We start from the raw sequence: 19,915 nt of genomic DNA on the forward strand, positions 1-19,915 counted from the left end.
TTGGGAATAAGTTGAGGGAATTATGTTATTAAGTTGCATGGGAAGTCGCTTTTGGACAGAAATAAGCCAGAAGTTTTCTGTTTTTATGCCAAACCCATCAACAGAAGCTTTTCTATTTTGCACTTTTTGCAACTCATTTCATATGCAGAATATTTGTTTCAATTTACTAGAAATATTTGCTCATACTATCAGTGGTTTAAGACCAAAATTAACTGGCGATAGCCTCCTAATTAATATACCTGTCTTTTTGCTTTTTTTTTTTTTTTTTTCTCCCATGCATGCACAGAGATATGCTTGCGGCTCCACGTGGGACTCATTAATTCAGCTCTGCAGTCAGTAAGACAGTGTTTAAAATGAAACCACAGTGTTTTATGTCGTCTGTCTTTTATTTATTCATGTCAGTGGTATTTAATGAGCTTTCATCGTGAGACCTGTTTTTAAACTCTGCTGCGAGTTTGTTAGTAAAGTTGTTCGGCAAACCAAACTTCCATCACCTGGGATTAAATACAAGTAGTCTGCGAAAAGAAAACTTTCTGCTGCTTGAGGGCTGCCTTTTCTGTGTGGGAATGAGTCTGTCAGACACATAATGCCAGCGTGCATTTGTGAGAGAGTGCATCCTCGCTGTGCACTCAGCCTTATGCAATTAGGAAAAAGCCAAGTCTAAATTCAACAAACCAAATGTGTAGAAAAAGCCAATAGCTGGGAGCGGGGGGTTTAAAATATTCACTGGGTTTAAAATTTCAAAACTGAACTCAAACATGACTGCAGGCTGTAAAAACTTGCTCCTGTGGGGGGAAAAAAAAGCTCATCTGGCTTATAAACGCGGCTTTGTTTGTTTGGTTTAATCTTTTTAAAGCATTTTTGTAAATGTTGCTCTATGAGTTTTTTTTTTCATTTTAATAGATTAAGTGATTCCTGTCATTTCACCACAGAGACATCTCCATGGCAACAAACTGAGCAAAGCCCAGCTTATGACGATGAGAATAGAATAAGATGATTGTTTTGTGAAAATGGGCCTCGTGGCGTTGGGACTGGCTCTACTTTCAACCCATTTCCAAACTCTAAACATTGTGAAGCTCTTCACTTTTTTTTTTTTTTTACCAATAAATAAACTTTTAAACACCTGACTTATGTTAGCCAAACACTAACCCTGTAGTTTCATTGCCTTAACTTAAAAGAGTACTTTAACCCTTCCATGTGTGAATTAACAAAAAACAATGCAACATTTTTTTTTTAAATACAATATTTTACCTCAGACATATGCAATGATACTTTTTTTGTTTATTAGTGATATTTAGAATTTATCATGATTCCTTTGAATGTATTCTATAAATATTTATAAAATAATCATAATTATACAATGCAAATCTTGTATAAAATATAGCTGGATCATTTTTCATTTAATATTTACCGCAAACACAAACTTGCGTTATTACATTATGTTTAATTATGTCATAGATTTTTTTTTATTTTTTAGTGAGTGGACACATATTGGATGACTCGCTAACATTCACTGAGGTGGTTTATTTACAACAATATCATCCTCATTCATGGATATGCAAGAAAAAAAGCTTGTACATAGGTGTCCAATATGGCCACTATGCATGAAAGGGTTGAATACCAATCCCAGTAAAGAAAACGAGTGAATGAAAAGAACAATCGCAGAAAACAGCTGTCTCAAGTTGGTTTCCTTTAGTTGGTCCGTGGTTATTTTCTCACCCTCCTCTAATCTCATTCTAAAGATCTCGTCACTTCCCAATAACCGAGTATTTGCTGTTGCAGACTCGCATCACTGCAACAGGTACATTACTGAGTCAGTATAATTCTACGCCTTGTTAAATCGAGCGATGACCATTTGTCATCCAAGCCATTTAATAAGACTACTGGCCTTGTCCCAGTTTATAAGCATTGGAGGGAGATCAATGCATTGTATGAGAAAGGTGGAGCGTGTTGTGAAGGCCATCACCAGCATGAGCTCCGCTTCACGTACATTTGCAGAAAGGAAACTTAACTCTCAACAACGTTGCCCGACTGTACAGTTTGAGAAATTTGGTTTAGTTAGAATTTAGTTGGACTACTAGCAAAGATGTTTTTTTTCAAAGTCCAACTTCAGTCAAGCTAACGCAATATTTACTTGTACTTCCAAATATTGTTGAAACTTCCTGAAAGACACCAAAGGTCACCCACGTTGATGTTATTAAAGGACAAAGTTCCAGATTACAGCATGAGACTTGAGTCAGTCCACTAAAAACGGCCATGACATGTGGCTAAAAAACCTCTGAAAGCAAGCTGGTGGATTTTGGTTTTCCCTCATCATTCACTTTCCCCAAAACATCAAGACCAAATCCTCCCTGCTCGATCTTAGAAAGTGGAGTTCCTTGTAAAATTTTTAGCAAACAGATGCTCTCATCATTAGTCAGTCTGTCTCTTGCATGTAATTTTCATCACTTTTAATTAAAACTGAGCATTTTTAAGAGAACACATTTGGCTGCTGTTCAGAAACATCTGAGCAACTGTGTTTTGGAGCTGCTTCTGTGGAATCACCATTGCACTGAACAGATGTACTGGGCCTTAAAAAATGCTGTTCTCTGTGTGTGTGGTGTTTGTTATACTGGTGCATTTTTGGCTTTATCCATTGTTTTTGCAAGCAGGATGACTTTTTTGTTTTGTTGTTCTTCCTTTCTGGCTACCAAGCAAACAGAAACACATCCAAACTATCAATGTTTGGCAAACATCTAGAGGGAAGTCAATAAAAGTAGCAACACAAAGTTTCTCCTTTTGTGGTTTTTATTATCATTAGTTTTTACTTATTTATTTTTCAGCCAGACTAAAGCCCAAGAGATGTCTGGGGAGTCTGGAGGATTATTTGTTGTAGAGAACAGTTTTCCTTGCAGAAACATCAACACAATGCCAGTCCTTATTTCTTTAGATACTGCAAGGAAAACAGGACGTTTTAGGAGTCAAAACAAGGAATCCATTCTACACTGGTACATTGATTTAATGATCTGCAATCCAATAACATTTAGCAAACACTGAAAATACTGAACAGACATTTATAGAGAAATAAATGCAAATGTTTTGACTTGGTTTGAGCAAAATTTACCATCATATATAGAGACAGAGATAGAGATAGAGATAGATAGATAGGTGACTGACAAAGTATATTTTAGTTTGTTGCTTTTTCTTGATATGAAGAGAATTTTATTTTCTTTCATCAGCCAGCAATATTCTCACATATCAGTCCTTGACTCAGCAAATTGCTTTGCGGTGGAATGTATATATTCGCAAATATCAAATTGCAATCCAATGAATCCCAACACCATTATAAGATTTCTCATCTTGTCATTTTCACACCCAGAAAAGAGATGCAGCAGCTTAATGACAAATACAATCAATGAAAAGCCATTCCATCATGAAGAAAATGTGGAATTTGTACAATATTTGGTATAATCATTTTTATTCTTCAACACAGCTTAAACTCACTTCAAACTCAAAAACCTCTCTTATAATTTCTTTTAGTAGTATTCATAAATAGTTCTCCAGGCTATTTAAAAGGACTGCATAAAGCTCTTGTTTGACTACTTATTAAACTTATAAGAAGGTTTGGGTGACTGGAAGGAAAAGATAAAGGGAGAATGCCTCTACACATTTGCACAGTATGAAATTTGTAAATAAAAATAAATAAATAAATGTGTAACATACCTCTAAATCCAGACACCATTATTTTTATCACTTATATGTTTGTCATAGCATAAAAAACACTCATCCAATATCTCAGTTTTCAGTCCTTGTCAGCACATTCATCACTGAATTTCCTTATGTATTTTCCTTTTCACCTCCAGTATTAACTAGGGGTGGGAAAATCGAATTTTAAAAAAAAAAAGAAAAATCGAAAATCAGGATTTTTTTTTTTATTTGCTTCAAAATTTTAAAATAGTTTTGTTTTTGTTAAAAAAAATCTTTTTTTTTTCTTCAAATAAAAATAATCCAGTATAAAATTGTTGTCATTTTTATTGTTTTTATTGTTCTTTGTACTTGTTTTCTTGGGCATTATACCAGCATAATGATTGTCTAGCTACTTAGTTGTTTTTTCCTAATTTAAATCAAGAAAAATGACGAGCAAAAAAAAAAAAAAAAAAAAAAAAAAAAAAAAAATGTTTATATTTTTTTTTTTTTTTTTTTTAAAATCTACAAAAATCAGCAATATCAAAGAATTGTAAGAATCGCAATTTAGATCAAATCGGCACCCAAGAAATCGGAATCAAATCGAATTGGGACAAAAGCATATCGTCACAGCCTAGTATTTACTCTCCTCATCATTACCACACAACCAGACTGACACGTGTGTGTCTGCAGAACTGGCTAAGACTGAATTCCTGCCAAAATATCCAGTCGTGACATGTTGAAACAGCTCCATATGCACACACGCATAACCCTTTCATACACACATCAACACAAACAGTACAGGCCAGTTACAAAGCTGTGGGTTCCAGTGTGAGGTACACGCTGCCAAATGAGGGAGAGAAGAGTGTGTGGTCATGTTGAAGGTTAATGGACAGCTTAGTGGAGGTCAGGCACACTGCAGCTGCATTACTGCTCAACAAGGCAGCAGCACACACTCACACGGGGAAATCTGAAGACTATAAAGAGTCTTCATTTCCCCCTGCTCTCCTACTTAGATCATAAACAGATATAATTCTAAGTATTACTGCTCTTAGCTGCAAGCTGAAGCCAACTATTTATGAAAATCAGTTTTTTGCAATCCTGGTCCTCAGGACCCACTGCCCAGCATGTTTTACAGGAACCCTTCTTTAAACAGACCTGAACTGAATGAATTGCCTGTTAACGGACTTGCAAAGAACTTGAGAAATTTCATAAATATAAAGTAGATGTGATGAAGCAGGAACACACCTAAGACATCCAGAACGGTTGGGCCTGAGGACCTGGATTGAGAAACACTGATGCAGATCTCATCTTTAAGGACAATCTCACCTTCCTTGTAGAAAGCAGAAACTTAAAGGTACGTATGCATGTTTAAAGGTTGAACAGAAACTTTAAAAAGACAGAGATGGATGACTGAAAAGTGAGGCGTGAACGCATGATGGCTCCTGGCACTGGTGCAAAACATGGCAGCGCAGTTCTTCCTGACTGTGTAAATCAGTCTCCACACACCTCATATGCTCATTCTTCCCAGCATCAATCTAATCTACTCTTAAGGACGCTCCACTTTAGTAGACCGTAAAAAATAAAAAATGAAAAATAAAAACATGGTGAATATGCTTGGGGAATCCATTTGGGGAATTTAGAGGAAGTGACTTTTTGTAGGTTTCACTAAATTCATTTCTACTTAGTGGGAACACATCATTCGTGAAGTAGACTGAAAACTGCCCCACTGTTGCACAAATTAAATAAATGAGAACTTTACTTCAACAAGACACTGCCATAACAGCAGATATAACAGCCACCTCTACGTCAGTGGTACCACCACACATTATGTAAGTTACCAAAGCCAGTCTAGTGGAGAAAACAGCGTTTCATCACAGAACTAACAAACAACTTCTTTCATGTATAATACAGTTAAGGGCAAAGCAAGTTCATTTCTATCACACTTCATGGACAAGACAACTCAAAGTGCTTTAAACAAAGTGCTGTTCCACATCCGTCTCAAGATTACGAATCTGGATGCAATGCTAGACTACACTGAGTAAAAATGGTTTCCAAAATCTTTCCTAAACATGACTGGTTTCTATGCAGTACTGTCTGGGTCAACATACAGTAGTTTCTACTGTAGGTTTTTATTTTGGTCACACGGAAATGTCTCCAGTGCTATAGAACTATATTCTTTCTCTATTTCCCCCCAAAACATACACTAAAGTTTAGTTGTTTTTTTTGTTTTGTTTTTTTGTTTTGTTTTTTTAATTACTAAGCCTTTTATACCCAACCCTGACACCCTAACAAATTGCCTAATAATCTGCTGATTGTAGAATATTCTAAAACATTTTACCTGTGGATTACATGAACTTATGTACATAAGTATCCAAATTGTATATTCAAGGCCCATTTTAATTCAGAAAATTCTGAACATTAGTGGTAATAAAGTTCATTCATTAACTCATTCCCTTTGAGGAAAACTTATTAGAACTTTGTTTACAATTTTACAGAGCTCATGTTAGAGAGCTTGTGTTTTGTTTTTTATAATATTCTACAGTATCCTCATGTAATAGCAACCCAGAACTTGCATAATTCTGAACTTTGTCCCATTGCATCCTGACCTCCATACAGTCTTTACTTACAGTACTAGTGAAGTAAGGGGCATGTTATAATACATTTTTTTTATTTTTAAACAGGACTTTGAAGGTGCAGTCATTAACAACAACAAAAAAAAAAAAAAAAAAAAACATAGAAGGAAATAAGATAAGCAGCACAAAGCTTTCTCAGTCAGTGTGTGACTATTAATTCCATGTGTCACTGCATTACATTCTAAATGTATGAGAACACTGAAAGTCCAATGTGGTGTTGGCGTGCAAACGCATTGAGTGTTTAATATGGAGAGTAAAGTCGGCTCTTCCAGACTTCAAGAGGCTTAAGTTGCCTCCAATGCAATGCAGATTAAAGGAAGATCGTTATAACTGTATATCAAATGAAACTAAATGGCACAGATCTCTTCTTCCAGGGAATTTCTTATTTGCAATGTTTTGAGGTAAAGGTTTTATGTGATAATCTTAAAATCTGTCTCTGCTGCAGCAGCTTCTTGATACATCTCAGAGCCCTTTAGCTTTATCAATATTTCCACAGCTAGTTAGTTTTCTCTTCTTTCACCACTTCACATTTAACAGCCGCGCTCCATTAGCAAATGTACATTTTGCCACGGGCTGACATTCGTTCACAAAGCAGAAAAGCCATTTAATTTCTTCTCCTTCTCCTTCAGGCTCGGACACCGAGTGCTCTTTAAACAAATGAAAAAAGACGATATAATTTATTAAATAATACGAAGTTTAACAGGGTGTGTTTCTGAGGCCCTCGGGCAACCTGTGGAGCTTCTTTCAAATAGTAAAAGGAAGTAATGTAAGCTATTCAAAGAGCTTCAATTGTTCTTTTACTTGCGGCAAGCTTTCAGCGTTTTATTTTCTTGCTTTTTTTTTTTTTTTCTATTTTCACTCCGGCTAATAGTGGTGAAGACAGTAAATGCAGGGCATTGGTGGAGAGTTGTCAAGCGCTAACTGCAGTAGGAAAATTTGTTTCTTATCTTTGTCAAGTAAAAGAACAGTGTTGCTCAAGCATGCCAGCCGAAGAGGGGAAAAAATGAAAGAGAAAAAAATCAAATAAGTTGGCGCAGGGTGGTGAGCAGGAGAAGGGCACAAGGGACGCCACTGGAGTGAAGTTTTATTAGGTGCCTATGCCAGGTTTATGGAATATAGCGTGGGCCGAGTCTCAGTGTGTATGTGTGGTGTGTGTTCAACAGAGAATAGCTTTTTCTAGCCTGATCCTATCCATCTCTCCTGTGGATCATACCACAAGCTGACCGAGGAGGCAGTCAAGTGTTATGACACTTAAGAAATGAGAGCTTTCCACACTGTGTCCACTTTTCACTTTCATCTGACCCTTGGATTTAACCTTCGGGAAAGTTCAAGCTGCACCAGGCTCTAACATATAGAAATCTACTGAAAACCTTATAGGAGGAGGTGAGAATCATTCAAATGTTTATACTTTCAAAACATCTCCAACAAAAAAAAAAATCTTCTGGGAACAAACTTCGGCAGTGAACGGGAGCATTATTCCATTAGGTGTGTCACACAAATATATTGTACTGGTGTCAATGTGCTTTAACTTTATTCTATGAAACAGCAAAAGATCTTTAGGTTCATTTAGAAACTGTCATTGCAAAGTGTGTGCAACTAAAGCATCACCAACTATAGTCTACAACACAATAACTGAAGGCACATCACAGCTGAATAGGTGGTATTGCCGTCATTATTGACACACTACTGATTTTTTTTTTTCTTTTAACAAAATAAAAAAGCAAACATTTATTCTCACACCAAATATCCAAAACGTGCCTCAGGTTTTAATTCCTGTAAAAAGTTTTTCCTCTCTACTTTCCTTTCCATTGGCTTGCATAAATACTGATTGGATTCTGGTGAATTGGTTTGAACTGATACCGCCTGTAAAGTGGACTGTAATGACTTTGATGTGACTTGGTACCATACAAATAAGCTGAGTTGAACTAAGTTAAATTAAATGAAAGACTAAGGACAAGGTGTCAGTGTGAGGCATCTCTTTGACTCCCTTCTGATAAATATGAATTATTCTGAATAAAACAAAATGACAGAAAAAAAACAGGTATAACTTGCTGCCAATTATGGCTTGCAGGCATTTTCTTTGATATCACACAACAAAGGGGGAGTTACAGAAACTGTAACATTGCATTGTGATGAGGCTACTTCATTTGCCGTACTAATGGTGCCAATTATCCACATTGTAATTACACTTTTCCGTAACAACTGTGATACCATTCCCTTTAGGCTAAATGCTTCTCAGCACAAGCAGAAGAACTTGTGGAGGAGGGATCATTATTGTATTTGTCTACATTTTAGAGTGTCAAACAACAGTGTTTTGTTTTCACTTAACTTCATCCCTTTTTTTCTTTGTTCTCCTTTCATTAAAAAATTTGGTTCGAGTCCTTTAGGCTTTCTGGTTTTTGTACATTTTGATTTGCTTCCTTACCCTCCATGCTATCTATACCTCTGCTATAGCTCCATCGTTCCCCCTGCCTCAAGCGAAGCAGAGGTGGTCCAACCTCCATTTTTAATAGATCTCGGGCCTGCTTTGCTTTCCAAGTTCACTTTACATCAATTGACTGGAAGGTTATATATATAGATTTACGTATGTATGTATTTATGCATGTATACACGGGGTATATGTGGATCAGAAAAAGAAAAATCATCCACCAACCAGAAAGGTCAGAGGCTTCCCCACAATACATATGTAAGTGTCCTTATGCAAGATGCTGAAGTTCATGTAAGCCACGATGTATTTATTGGTATGCAAGTGTATGTATGGCAGGAATGTAAGCCTTTCTGTATGAATGCAGTCCATTAGCATTTGTGCACACATTGACTTCTTTGCACATCCTCACACTGTGTATATTCATGCGAGCATAAAAGACCAAGAAGCACAACACAAAACAAACACGGACAAAATATTAATCAGGAGTTATCTATTGTACATTAGCTTAGACCCAAATACACACACACAAACAAAACAAATACAGCAACAATCATTTAAATCACTAAAGTGGCCCTCCCCTCCCCTGATTCCCTTGCTTTTGTGACTTCATGTGGTGTTATGAGCCTTTGCTTCAACTGAGTACCAAACAAAGCAGCCATTAATAGCTAAACCACCCATTTGGTAACCTCCCACCACAAAAAAAAAAAAGTCACAAATAGGCACACATACACACACCTTTAATGACATCTTTTCTGCGGCACATTAGCTATTGTGCTGTAATTAATGGGAGAGTCATGGCGTTCAAAAAGCCAGTCTTCTCTCTGCAGACTAAGAGCTGTACGCCACAACAATGGCTTAATGAGTAAACACACCGTGCCTCTCATGAATAAATTATTTGTGCCTCGCAATTAATTTTCCCTATTGAAGTTGGGGTGTGGAGGGGGGTACATAAAAAAAAGATCTTAAAACCGGACTGCTACCGATCTTCATAAATCAAAATCAGGGAGGAGAAGAGGAGAAAAACCATGAGTCATGACAGCATCTAGTGTGTATTTGTGTGTGTCTGAGATCATCTGTAACATGTTTATTACCTGTGATATTCTATGTGCTATTTATTCCATGTTTGTGAGGTTACATTAAGTCTCATCTTGGAACATGTGGCAGTGTCGCCTTAGAAACTTACAGAAAGAAGCTTCCACGCTATTGGCCGAACCTGTCGTGGGATTCCCGACCAGCTGAGTTTCCGTAGCTCCTCTGCGAAAGAATAACACAACAGTATAATTATTGGAGTCACAACTAGAGATGTTTCAACAAAGACTGCTTCATAAATGATAGCCATGTCAGTGTGCAGTGCTCTGCAGAAGTTTGACCTACTAACAGTCTGCGAGCTTTATAAAAGCTTTAACAAGAATGGCAGTGATGGTGCACATCCACTACTTGTCGTAAAGTATCCTTTCCATGTAGCAACACCTATCCCAGTTATACCTCAGCCTTGTTGCTGCTCAGAACTGTATAGATGCCCTGCAGCTCTGAAGTTTCCTAGACATTTCCCAAAGGGACCAAAGTAAATGCCTGCAGTGCTCCCACTAGACTTTGTGATGTTTGTTCCCTTGTGCTGTGTCAAAAACTTGTCCAAAGAAGCTCGTGTGGTATCTGAATAATTCATATGATCAGTAAGCATAAGTTACAGATGGTTAAATAAGAAAGCATAATCATTAAAAGTAAAAAAAAAAGGATGACAAGAATGTGTGCTTATTGAATCCCACCCCTTTTTCACAGTCAGAAATAACATAACCTGCTTCATTTCCTGATTTGCTGTTCATTATATTGTACAAAAAGTTGAAAAGTAAATTAAAATATTAGATTAATAAAAAATAAAACACACACAAACACATTAGAATTCCATTGTATTCTTTTGATTTAAACCATACATTTTCCTAATTAAGTTGAGAATATATACTAAAATGAAAAATAAAGCCAAGAAATGATTGTTTTACCAGTAGAAAATGCTTCTTATCCTCTCCCGTTTATAGTCTCTACTCATTACTGTGACCACAACACATATGGTGCAGGCCAACATATGAAATTTTCAAATAAAATATGAGCCCTGGCATCCGGCTGAAAAAAATTGTTAATCAATCCTCCATGCTTGACCATCTTCATCCAGCGTGGTCAATCAAATAGCCAACTGACTAACCAAATATATCCTCACTGTCCAAACTTTCATTCCTGTCTGTCTTTTTCTTGCACTGAAAATATATGATGGGTTAGAAGTGGATTATTAACTACATTTTCCCCAGGCTGGGTGGGAAAGCCTGCAGGCTATAATGTAAAATGAATCTGATGGAGAGGTGCAAATTGAACTTTTAAATTGGTGGAGAGTAATCCCCTTTGGACCCATGAAGACCCAGAAAATATGGCTTAATGCTAGGTGTTATTCAGCCCATACACCTTCTCTCTCCAACCCACATACACACACACTATCACACACACAAGCACAGACAGTAGTAGCATGGAAAGAGGCAGAGTAGGAATCAACAGCGTTTCAAGAGGAAGTATTATGTGTTGTGTGTTTTTAGCATCATGTGTTGGTGTCAGCTTGGTTTCTGCTAACTGAACATTAGAACAACACTACAAAGGAGCGGGGTCTCATTCCACTTCATCAAAAAAACAGAAATGAAAATAAGAAGGAGAAAAGCTCTTTTTGTGTGTGTGTGTGTGTGTGTGTGTGTGTGTGTGTGTGTGTGTGTGTGTATATGTAGCCAGGACTGACCTTCTTGCACACAGAACACATACTGTGTTTAGGGCATCATGAAGCAATGAGGGCTTCTTTTTATGCACAAAAGCAGTGTAATTACATGCTCCCAAGCCTGCATTGCTTGCAAATCACACACATGCCAAGTCATATGAGCTCAGTTAGTTTTAGAAGAGATGTTTTGAAACCAGTATGGTAAAAAAAAAAAACGTTTTTAAAATAAAAAATAAAAATAAAAAAAATAAAAAAAAACTCAAGCTTTACCCAAAGACAAGTACTTAAGTTTATTTTTTATAGGCAGTAGCTGCCTTATATTGCCACACTCCCAAAATTATCAAAGGGCATCACACTTTCACAATCCATAAGGCATTTAAGGCACAGCTGCACTGTACACAGTACTATAAAGCAGTTTATATTTAGATTCCATTGAACAAACTGACAGGAAGCAGATTTTCAGTGGCAAAGGGACAAAAGAACCCCCCCCAATAACAGTGTTGCATCATTAACATGTATGTCTCCTGTCTCGGCAGGTCTCACTGGCTGGGATCAGCAGTTCCTGTTGTGTTTCTGTCCTCTTCCCCCCACACAGCAGAGGCAGATGGCTGCCTGTCCTAGAGCCGGGTTCTGCTGGAGGTTTCCTTCCTGTTAAAAGGGAGTTTTTTCCTTCCCAATGTCGCCAGTGTGCTTGCTCAGGATGGGAGATTGAGTTGGACTCAACTCAATCTGTTGGTTTCCTTATATAGGCTATTATGAATTGGCTTTCATTATGTTTTTTTTTCTGTCTGTAAAGCGTCTTAAAATGGCATTGCCATGATTTGACACCATATAAATAAAGTTGAACTGAAATAAAGTTGAATTGAGTGCTACGGATGTTGCTACGGCTCCCATGGTCCCAAATGCTACATCAGATTTCATTTTCATTCATTTCATTTTTATTGTTTGGACAAGGTTTTTGCTCACATATAACAAATCAGTCCAACAATTTCTGAAAGCATCCTTACTTTATCTTTAGTGCCTTAATTTTATTTTTTTTTTTCAGTCTTGTATTCTTCACACATGGAACTAGCGTTGAGGGAAATGAATACATGGAGTGACCTCCTCTCCAAAGATCAGGCAGTTTAGGATAGTGAAGATATAATTATCTGTATTTTAGAAGTGTTTCTGAAGAGCAGCAGGTTGCTGGATGAGCTCTTGCCAACATTGACTCATCCATTATTCACAGATGGCCTTCCCACTGCCCCTGCAAGTCTACAAACGCCCATTAGCATTCAACAAGACGAGGTGCCACAGCCAGACTGAGGCAAACATAAAAACGCAGAGGAAATCTCTTCTTTTGTAATTGTACTGCTACTGTTTTAAATGAACAAGGAAGAGGTGGAATTGATTTCCTTGCTAATCAAATGACACTGCCTTAACATACCTTTTCTTTTAGAGTTAAAAAGAGAAGGGGAAAAAAACAAATATATATAATGAAAAAACCAAATTCCTTCTCAGTTCATAGTCAGAGCACTGGTTGGAAATTGATAAGCCCTTTGCACAGAGTGAACGGTATTGATTAGTGCTGCCAAATGACTCTGCCTTGCCTGTTCTTCAAGGCAAATGCAATGTACAGCCAGTGACAGATAGCAGAATAGGAAATAGCAATGGGCTAAGTCCATTGGCTAAATTGAGTGAAACGCATTAGTGCTTGTTCAACTGATGAAATCACCTATTTATTCAGCAGAGTTCCTGTGCATCTTCCACTTGAAATTTCTCCCTCACCTTGTCCCCCGGTAACTTTAATTCTATAGAAATTCAATACAGTGATCTAGTGCACGGCTCTGTTGGCTTTGAGAAGCCAGGGCTCCACTGTGTGGGAAGGTTTCGATTACCCCAAGGCTATCTGTGCAGCAGCAGGTCGCATTTAAAATAAAATGCATTTAAAACAAACACAAAAAAAAAAAAAAAACACTCGAAGATATAGCACAAACCATAAAAGCTACAAATCTGCTTTTCACAAATTCTTGCTGCATCTCTTCTTGTTCTCTTTATGCATCTCAGGTCGGCGACAAAGGAAAAGCAATGCATGGAAATGTGTAGTACATGAGGGGCTGAAGCGTTGGTGATGCCCTCCCACTACTTTTGTTGACTGTCGCTATAGAAAATCAGCACAATGGACAGATGTGAGCTGAGATTAAACTGTAGTGAAAGAGGTTAGTTTTATCCTACTGATGATGTGTTGTTGGCTGGCCGTGTTGTTGTTTTCTGCTTGTTCAACTGTGTTATAAGTTTGGATTCTGCTATTTTTTCTGACGACACCACAGGATTGACAAAGTTGAACCAGAGACCCTGAATTAGGTGCACATTATGCATCAAAATAAATTAACTTAATAATAGCTCGAGCTAGCTTTACAGGCCTTCATTTCTCTCTATCTGCATGCATAAATGCCAACTTAGTGAGACTTAAGTTTCTGCAGATGTGCCTGGATAATGTAGACAAAAAAAACGTGAAATACGTAGAAAAAATGTTGATAATAGTTCAATCAACTGCATTTGATCTTTAGCATTGAAACAAACTGTCCATCTTTAGTGTGGCATCCTGCTGTGTATAATATTCTATGCAAAGCTTGAAGAAGCAGATATCTTTGCAGCAAGATTGTAGACTGCAAACAACAGAACATCCTCATTTAACAAATCATCTGACTTAGTGTTTGCTTCTTTGTTTGTGGAATAACTCATTAAAATGTCATGCCTCATGTTATCTGCACTGAAAACACAATAATGACACCAGCAGGAGCAAGATTGATTTGGACTGCAGCAGTGTCTCTGCACTGCAAAGTGTTTTGTTTGGTTACATCCTGTTTTGCAAGAAGAAATTTGATCACTTACAACCCATTCTGCATGTCAAAAGATTTGTCTGTAAAATGCATTCTGCTTTGTTACTCTTTTTTAAATCAACGCCCGTGTTTTCATACATCTGAATTCCCTTTCAGTCAGCCTGCAGCAGTGACGCCATGAAGGAACCATTTGCAGGACTCTATATGTACCCCCACATTCATTATGCTCCCATCGGCTATCAACGATGTCTCTTCTCTTGCCTTGCACCCTTTGAACCTTCATTTGGACTGTCAGACAAAGAAATGAGTCCATGAATCTTGGTGGCTCAGGCTTAATTAAACTATGTTATATTTCACCTACTTGGTATTAATCTTACCATAAGGGTAAAGAGAGGAGGAGTGGAGTAGTATGAAGCATTAGCCCAGCCAACACCCTTTACATTCTGATGCTGCGCTGCTTTTCAGACAGCGCTTCATCCGATCAAACTTTTGAAGGAATGGCTTGTGGGTAAAAGAGTGCATGCATGACATGTGTGTATAGGTATGCATTTATGTTCATCACTTGGAGCGGCACATCATATAAGAAAGAGCGCAGACGCAGCCTCTACTCCAGCAAACTGCTATCTTCCAGGCATTCACCACCAGAGGTGGATCCCTGCAGAATCCAAATCACAGTTCACCCAACATGAGACCTGATGACTTACAGAGCCCAAAGCAGCACTCTGTTATAGCGCACGAAAAGACGATGCTATAGATCCAACTCGGATAAATCGGTCATCAGATTCTTGCGGTCATATGAGCTCTAATCAGTACTGGACTAAAAGGTTTCTTTGAGAAGCAATCTGCAAATGGAAATGTAGCATATAATTCAGAATTAATCTCTGAGATACACTCAGAGGTGCTGCATTATTCTGAAGCAAGTGATCTCTTAGGGAATATCTCCACCTTTTTCCGAAATCCTCACTATTCTGCCTAAATAACCTCTTCAAAGAGTTTTTGGGGCCATTTTTTGAGGAATAACAGTACATTTCCCCACAGTGGGCAGAGACAGAGAGGGCGACATGAGCATGGCTGGTGTATGGGCTAAATTGCAGATGTCGTTTCATTAGTGTGAGGCTTGCTCATCTCTCTGAAAACATATCTGACTCTCGAGGGCAATCTCTGGTGCATTATGAATGAGACAGCCAAGCCCCAGCTTCTCTGGAATAAATTAAAGGCATTTCGTGACATTTTGAAAATTAATCTGTTGTTTTTGCTCAGCAGGCACTTGTCACCGTGTGGGAGAAGAAAAAAAAAAAAGTTTATGCAACTGTCCCAGAGGTGACGAGGGACTGGCTGGTCCTGTCAGTTTCGCTGAACTGGAGTTATCACTGCAAACAAGCCATTTCATGTTGACAAATTTGTCACTCCTCTTTATTAATAGTAATACTTAAAAAAAAAAAATCCTAATTGAAACTGTGAACACATTCATTTAACGGGTCTCTATAGAAACAATGTAGGGGAACTCATTAAAGCTAAAACTCAATTTACAGTCAATTCAACCCACGGGCAATTATTTCAAAGCACACATAGAGAAGTGCAAGCGGGGGCAAGCACAAACTAAATTTCCCAATGGGGGCTAGTAAAGAATCACATTATTACATACATTCCTTGGAAATTAGTATGATCAGTATTGTAGGTGTTTATCATGCTGGCAGGTGCAGACCTCAGGGGGAAAGACACAACCCTGGAGGAAAATATATTCCTCGCTGGCACGAAAAACACCTGTAACAACAGCAAAGTGCAACTCAAGGGCAACTGCTGCTGGCCTTTTCTCTAACTGTATTCCATTATGCATGAACTTACTGGGTCCACTTTGTCTTGGCTGGAGTTAAGCTGGGGGCCATAGGGGGTGATTAGGACACCATGTACCTTATGCTGAACACCCACAACAGCTGCTCTGCGATGGGACTCTCCCATGGAATGAACTCTCAATGACAATTGAAACATTTAGAGTAAAATATAGCAATGTGTGTTTGTGTTTTGGTAGAATGTATTTAACAGGCAAAGATAACCAAATGTTTTATACAAAGTGTGTAGATATAAGAGGAAGTAAAGGTCAAATGATCGCAACACGAAGTCTCCCGGTGCAGTCAGTCCTGGACTTTTGCCGACAGCAGCGCCACTGAAGCAGATGGGGTTGAATGCCTCAATAAAGACCACCTAAACTGTAGCCACTGAAGGAGAAGACACTCTTATTCACTACTCTGGCCCAGATTCTTTTACTCTACATGGGGATTTGAACCACCTGCATCTGGGTCAGAGGACCACTTCTCTTAATAGCTGACTATAATACAACTTTTCAAAAACAGACATTTATAAGAAAACAACTTCTGCAGCAATGACAATTGTAATTAGATTAATTTATTTGTAAAACATATAAGTGACCAAGAAGAATATAGCCTGACAACACCAGCCGAAAACAAGAAAAACAGCATTGGTACTTTCAGTCCTATGGCAGCCATGGTAATTGTGATTGGAAGAAAAAAGGAAGTCAGTGATGTTACAGAAAGAAAAGAATCCACATAAAGAGAAATTGGGAGATAAAAGGAGGCAAAAGTGAACAACACAGCATTTGTTGTTTCCCAATTCTAAGGAACAACACGCTTAAAGCTAGAGTTTTCATTTTCACTTAAAGCATAGTGTTGATTCTTATTTATGGGATATGAGCCACAAGCTCCATCGAGAGGACCACAAACAAAACTTTTAGTTTCGCACCGGTGGGCTCGGGACCTCGGAAATTATCAACTCAAGGCACCTTAAACTGCTGTTATCCATGAAAATTACCACAACTTTGTGGTGGCATTCTGTCAGAGATTTGTTTAAGAAGGTCTAAGAAGTTGGAGAGAGATATTCTGCCTGCCGTTAGCAGTTAGCTAAAGTTACGGAGAAGTTCTTAAAATGTAGAAATGAAGATGAAAGTAACAACAAAGCACCATATATCCTTTGATCGTGTAAAAAGACAGAGAAATATGTCAAAGGATAAGAAAATGGGCTACAGGTGCAGAAGCAGTTTTCCTCTAAATGTACTTTGAAAGGTAGCTACGTCATAATCAGACTCATGGCAAAGAGTGAAAGAACAATTCACTGTCGACTAATCTGGAGACAGTTTAGTTTCGGCACCATTACTGAGGTGGCAAGTCCTTATTACCGTTCCTTCTATCTGTTGACAGCTTCAGTGCTTCAATGTAAACTGTGATTCATCAGTCAGAAACAGCTTTTAATAACTGAAAACCAACAATGGATGATAAAACGCAAATGTCATTTTAAGTTATTAAAAGAAATTGTTTCTAAATTTGTTTATTTTCTCTGCCTCAGACACGATAAGATACAAACTGAAGCTGATCTGCAACTTAGTTTCAACATAAATGTGAGGTCAAAGCAGCAGATAACTGAGCTCAGTTTCTCCGTGTTTCTCTTTTGTTTACGTAGTGTTTGTGATTGCCACCCAATGTACAGCTTAAAACAGCATTCCCATTGACAGAATTTCTAAATTCGCTCTGTAACTTCACAAAAAAGTTTGAATGTTTTAATGTCAGCAGCTGGTGTTTTATGCTCCTGCAAGAAGCTATGCCGAAATCCTGTTTGCAGCACCATTTATAAACAATGTTCACCATGATGCTTTCTAAACAGCATTAACCGACTTTGACCATTGTTGAAAACAGTGTCTAAAAAATAGATAGGTGATGTTAAACAAACACAACTAAACTTTTCTTTCTAGATTTCTAGATTTTCTCAGTGAGGCGCTCATCCATCAACAATCATCCATCCATCTTAACTGTACTCAGAGCCATCTCCAGTTAGTAAAAAAAAAAAATATATAGTTCACTGTTGACTCCTGTCTTATCTTGCTCTGTGCCTTAATCCATTTCTTGTCCATTTCTTTCTCAGATCCTTCTTTTGTTTCTCTAATCAATCACCTATGGTGTCTGTTCAATATGACCAGTCTGTTGATATCCAGTTGCATGATGGGATACTTAAAGTAGAATTAAGCAATAAAGTGAGGAAATTACAGAAGAAAAAGTTGCCAAGTGAGGTTTGTCAGCACTGGGACAGCTCCAGTAATGTACATAATAAATGCCATTGCACCATCAAGACGAGTCAGTAACAAGCACTTTAATGTCAGAAAGTTTAATTGTGCTGCTTTAAGACATCTGCATGCTGGAAAAATGTCACCAACAATGTAATCTGTTGCTGCTTTACAAAGACAAATTTTCTCTCTACACTGACTAGAGAAGTTAAGAATACCGTGGAGGAGAGGGAGGCAAAACTTAAACTGACATAATAACGTTTATTTGTTTTGGCTCTTTAGCAGTGAAAAACTGAACCAACTTAGCAAGAACAAACTTTAGCACAGGGATCAAAATAGCGCATCAACTGCTTTGGTTTAAAAAGGGGCAAAATATAGCTTGAACAAGTTTACACTTGATGAATATTTCAGTCTTAATTGTTTGTAACATGTATGTTCATCCAGGCAGATTGTTGTCTTTTTTTTTCCTAGCTGGGAAAACTTGATGATTGTGTTTTAAGTGCAGATGGAAGCTTGCTGTATTGCTGTGTTTAGTTAATATTGTCTTAAAACAAATGCGACAATCGCATTTACAAAATTATTGTGTCTGGGAAACTTATTGCACGCTTTTTTTTTTTCATCTTGCTATTAACAGACTTATTGCTTATTGTGACAGACCTAATGCATACACTGTAAAAGGGGTGAACACATGAATTTACTGAAACAATGGACCTCAGAAGCCAAACTGACTGAGTAAAAGCTTATGAAAATCAAAGCAATTTGAATAAAAATCTAATGATTTCGCAAAGAAAAAAAATTGCATATTTCTCTGACTGTGAGTGTTTATGGTAGAATGTGTACCTGCATCTCTTCCATGTCTACCTGTCTACCTGCCTGTCAGTCAGCCCACCTGCCTGTGTGCACAGCTCTGTGAAGGCCGGCAGAAAGAACAGAAGATAGTGAGAGAGGGAAGAAATGCTGTCAGTCAGTGCTGGCTGAGCAGGGAGCTGAAGGGAGCATGAGCGAAGACGGTTGGCAGGCTGGAGCCATGCACTATTCAAGCATCATCCATACGGAGCGCGAGCACTGGGGCAATACACCACACGGCACGCAACAACACCCACGTTTATGCATGAGCCTACCATGCACACCTATGAAATGGGAGCTTTCAAATACAAATGCAGCACTAAAACTTTAAACGCTCCAACTGTAAGGTCATCTTTATCTTGTGCTCACTGTAATCCAAAACACTGATTATAAAGCAGATTAATTATGTCTGTTACCAGGTCTCATCCAGAGCTATTTGGCCATTGAGGTCAGCCAAACAATGCAGCAAGGACAGACACCTTTATCATGCAGTGTATTAAAAAGTTAAGCTTCCTTCCTATAAACCTTGAATGCTTTGTGAGAGTCCTGAATGGTCCAACTCATCTAAAGGACAAAGCAATGGCACCTGGGAGCAGACGGCTCATAAACTAATGGGACTCTTGTAAAAAGATACTCCCTCCCTGGATTATACCTGCCCAAGAGACCTGATGGATGGGCCAGATGGCTGTGAGAGGACACAGA

General features: G+C 38.1%; 1 protein-coding gene across 4 annotated transcripts in view; it reads right to left on the reverse strand.

Annotated features, from left to right (window-relative positions):
• tbc1d22a (TBC1 domain family, member 22a) overlaps window positions 1–19,915 on the reverse strand; it is a gene marked incomplete at its 3' end in the record, with an annotated part of 122,018 nt that overhangs the window by 85,915 nt on the left and 16,188 nt on the right. For all 4 annotated transcript variants that reach the window (XM_079262904.1, XM_079262905.1, XM_079262906.1 and 1 more), the window contains exon 6: window positions 9,911–9,981. In XM_079262904.1, coding sequence (XP_079119030.1) covers window positions 9,911–9,981 — 71 coding nt within the window. The remainder of the gene's footprint in view (window positions 1–9,910; window positions 9,982–19,915) is intronic.

The sequence above is a fragment of the Telmatherina bonti genome (assembly GCF_933228915.1).
Source record: "Telmatherina bonti genome assembly, chromosome: 23".
Taxonomy (NCBI): Eukaryota; Metazoa; Chordata; class Actinopteri; order Atheriniformes; family Telmatherinidae; genus Telmatherina; species Telmatherina bonti.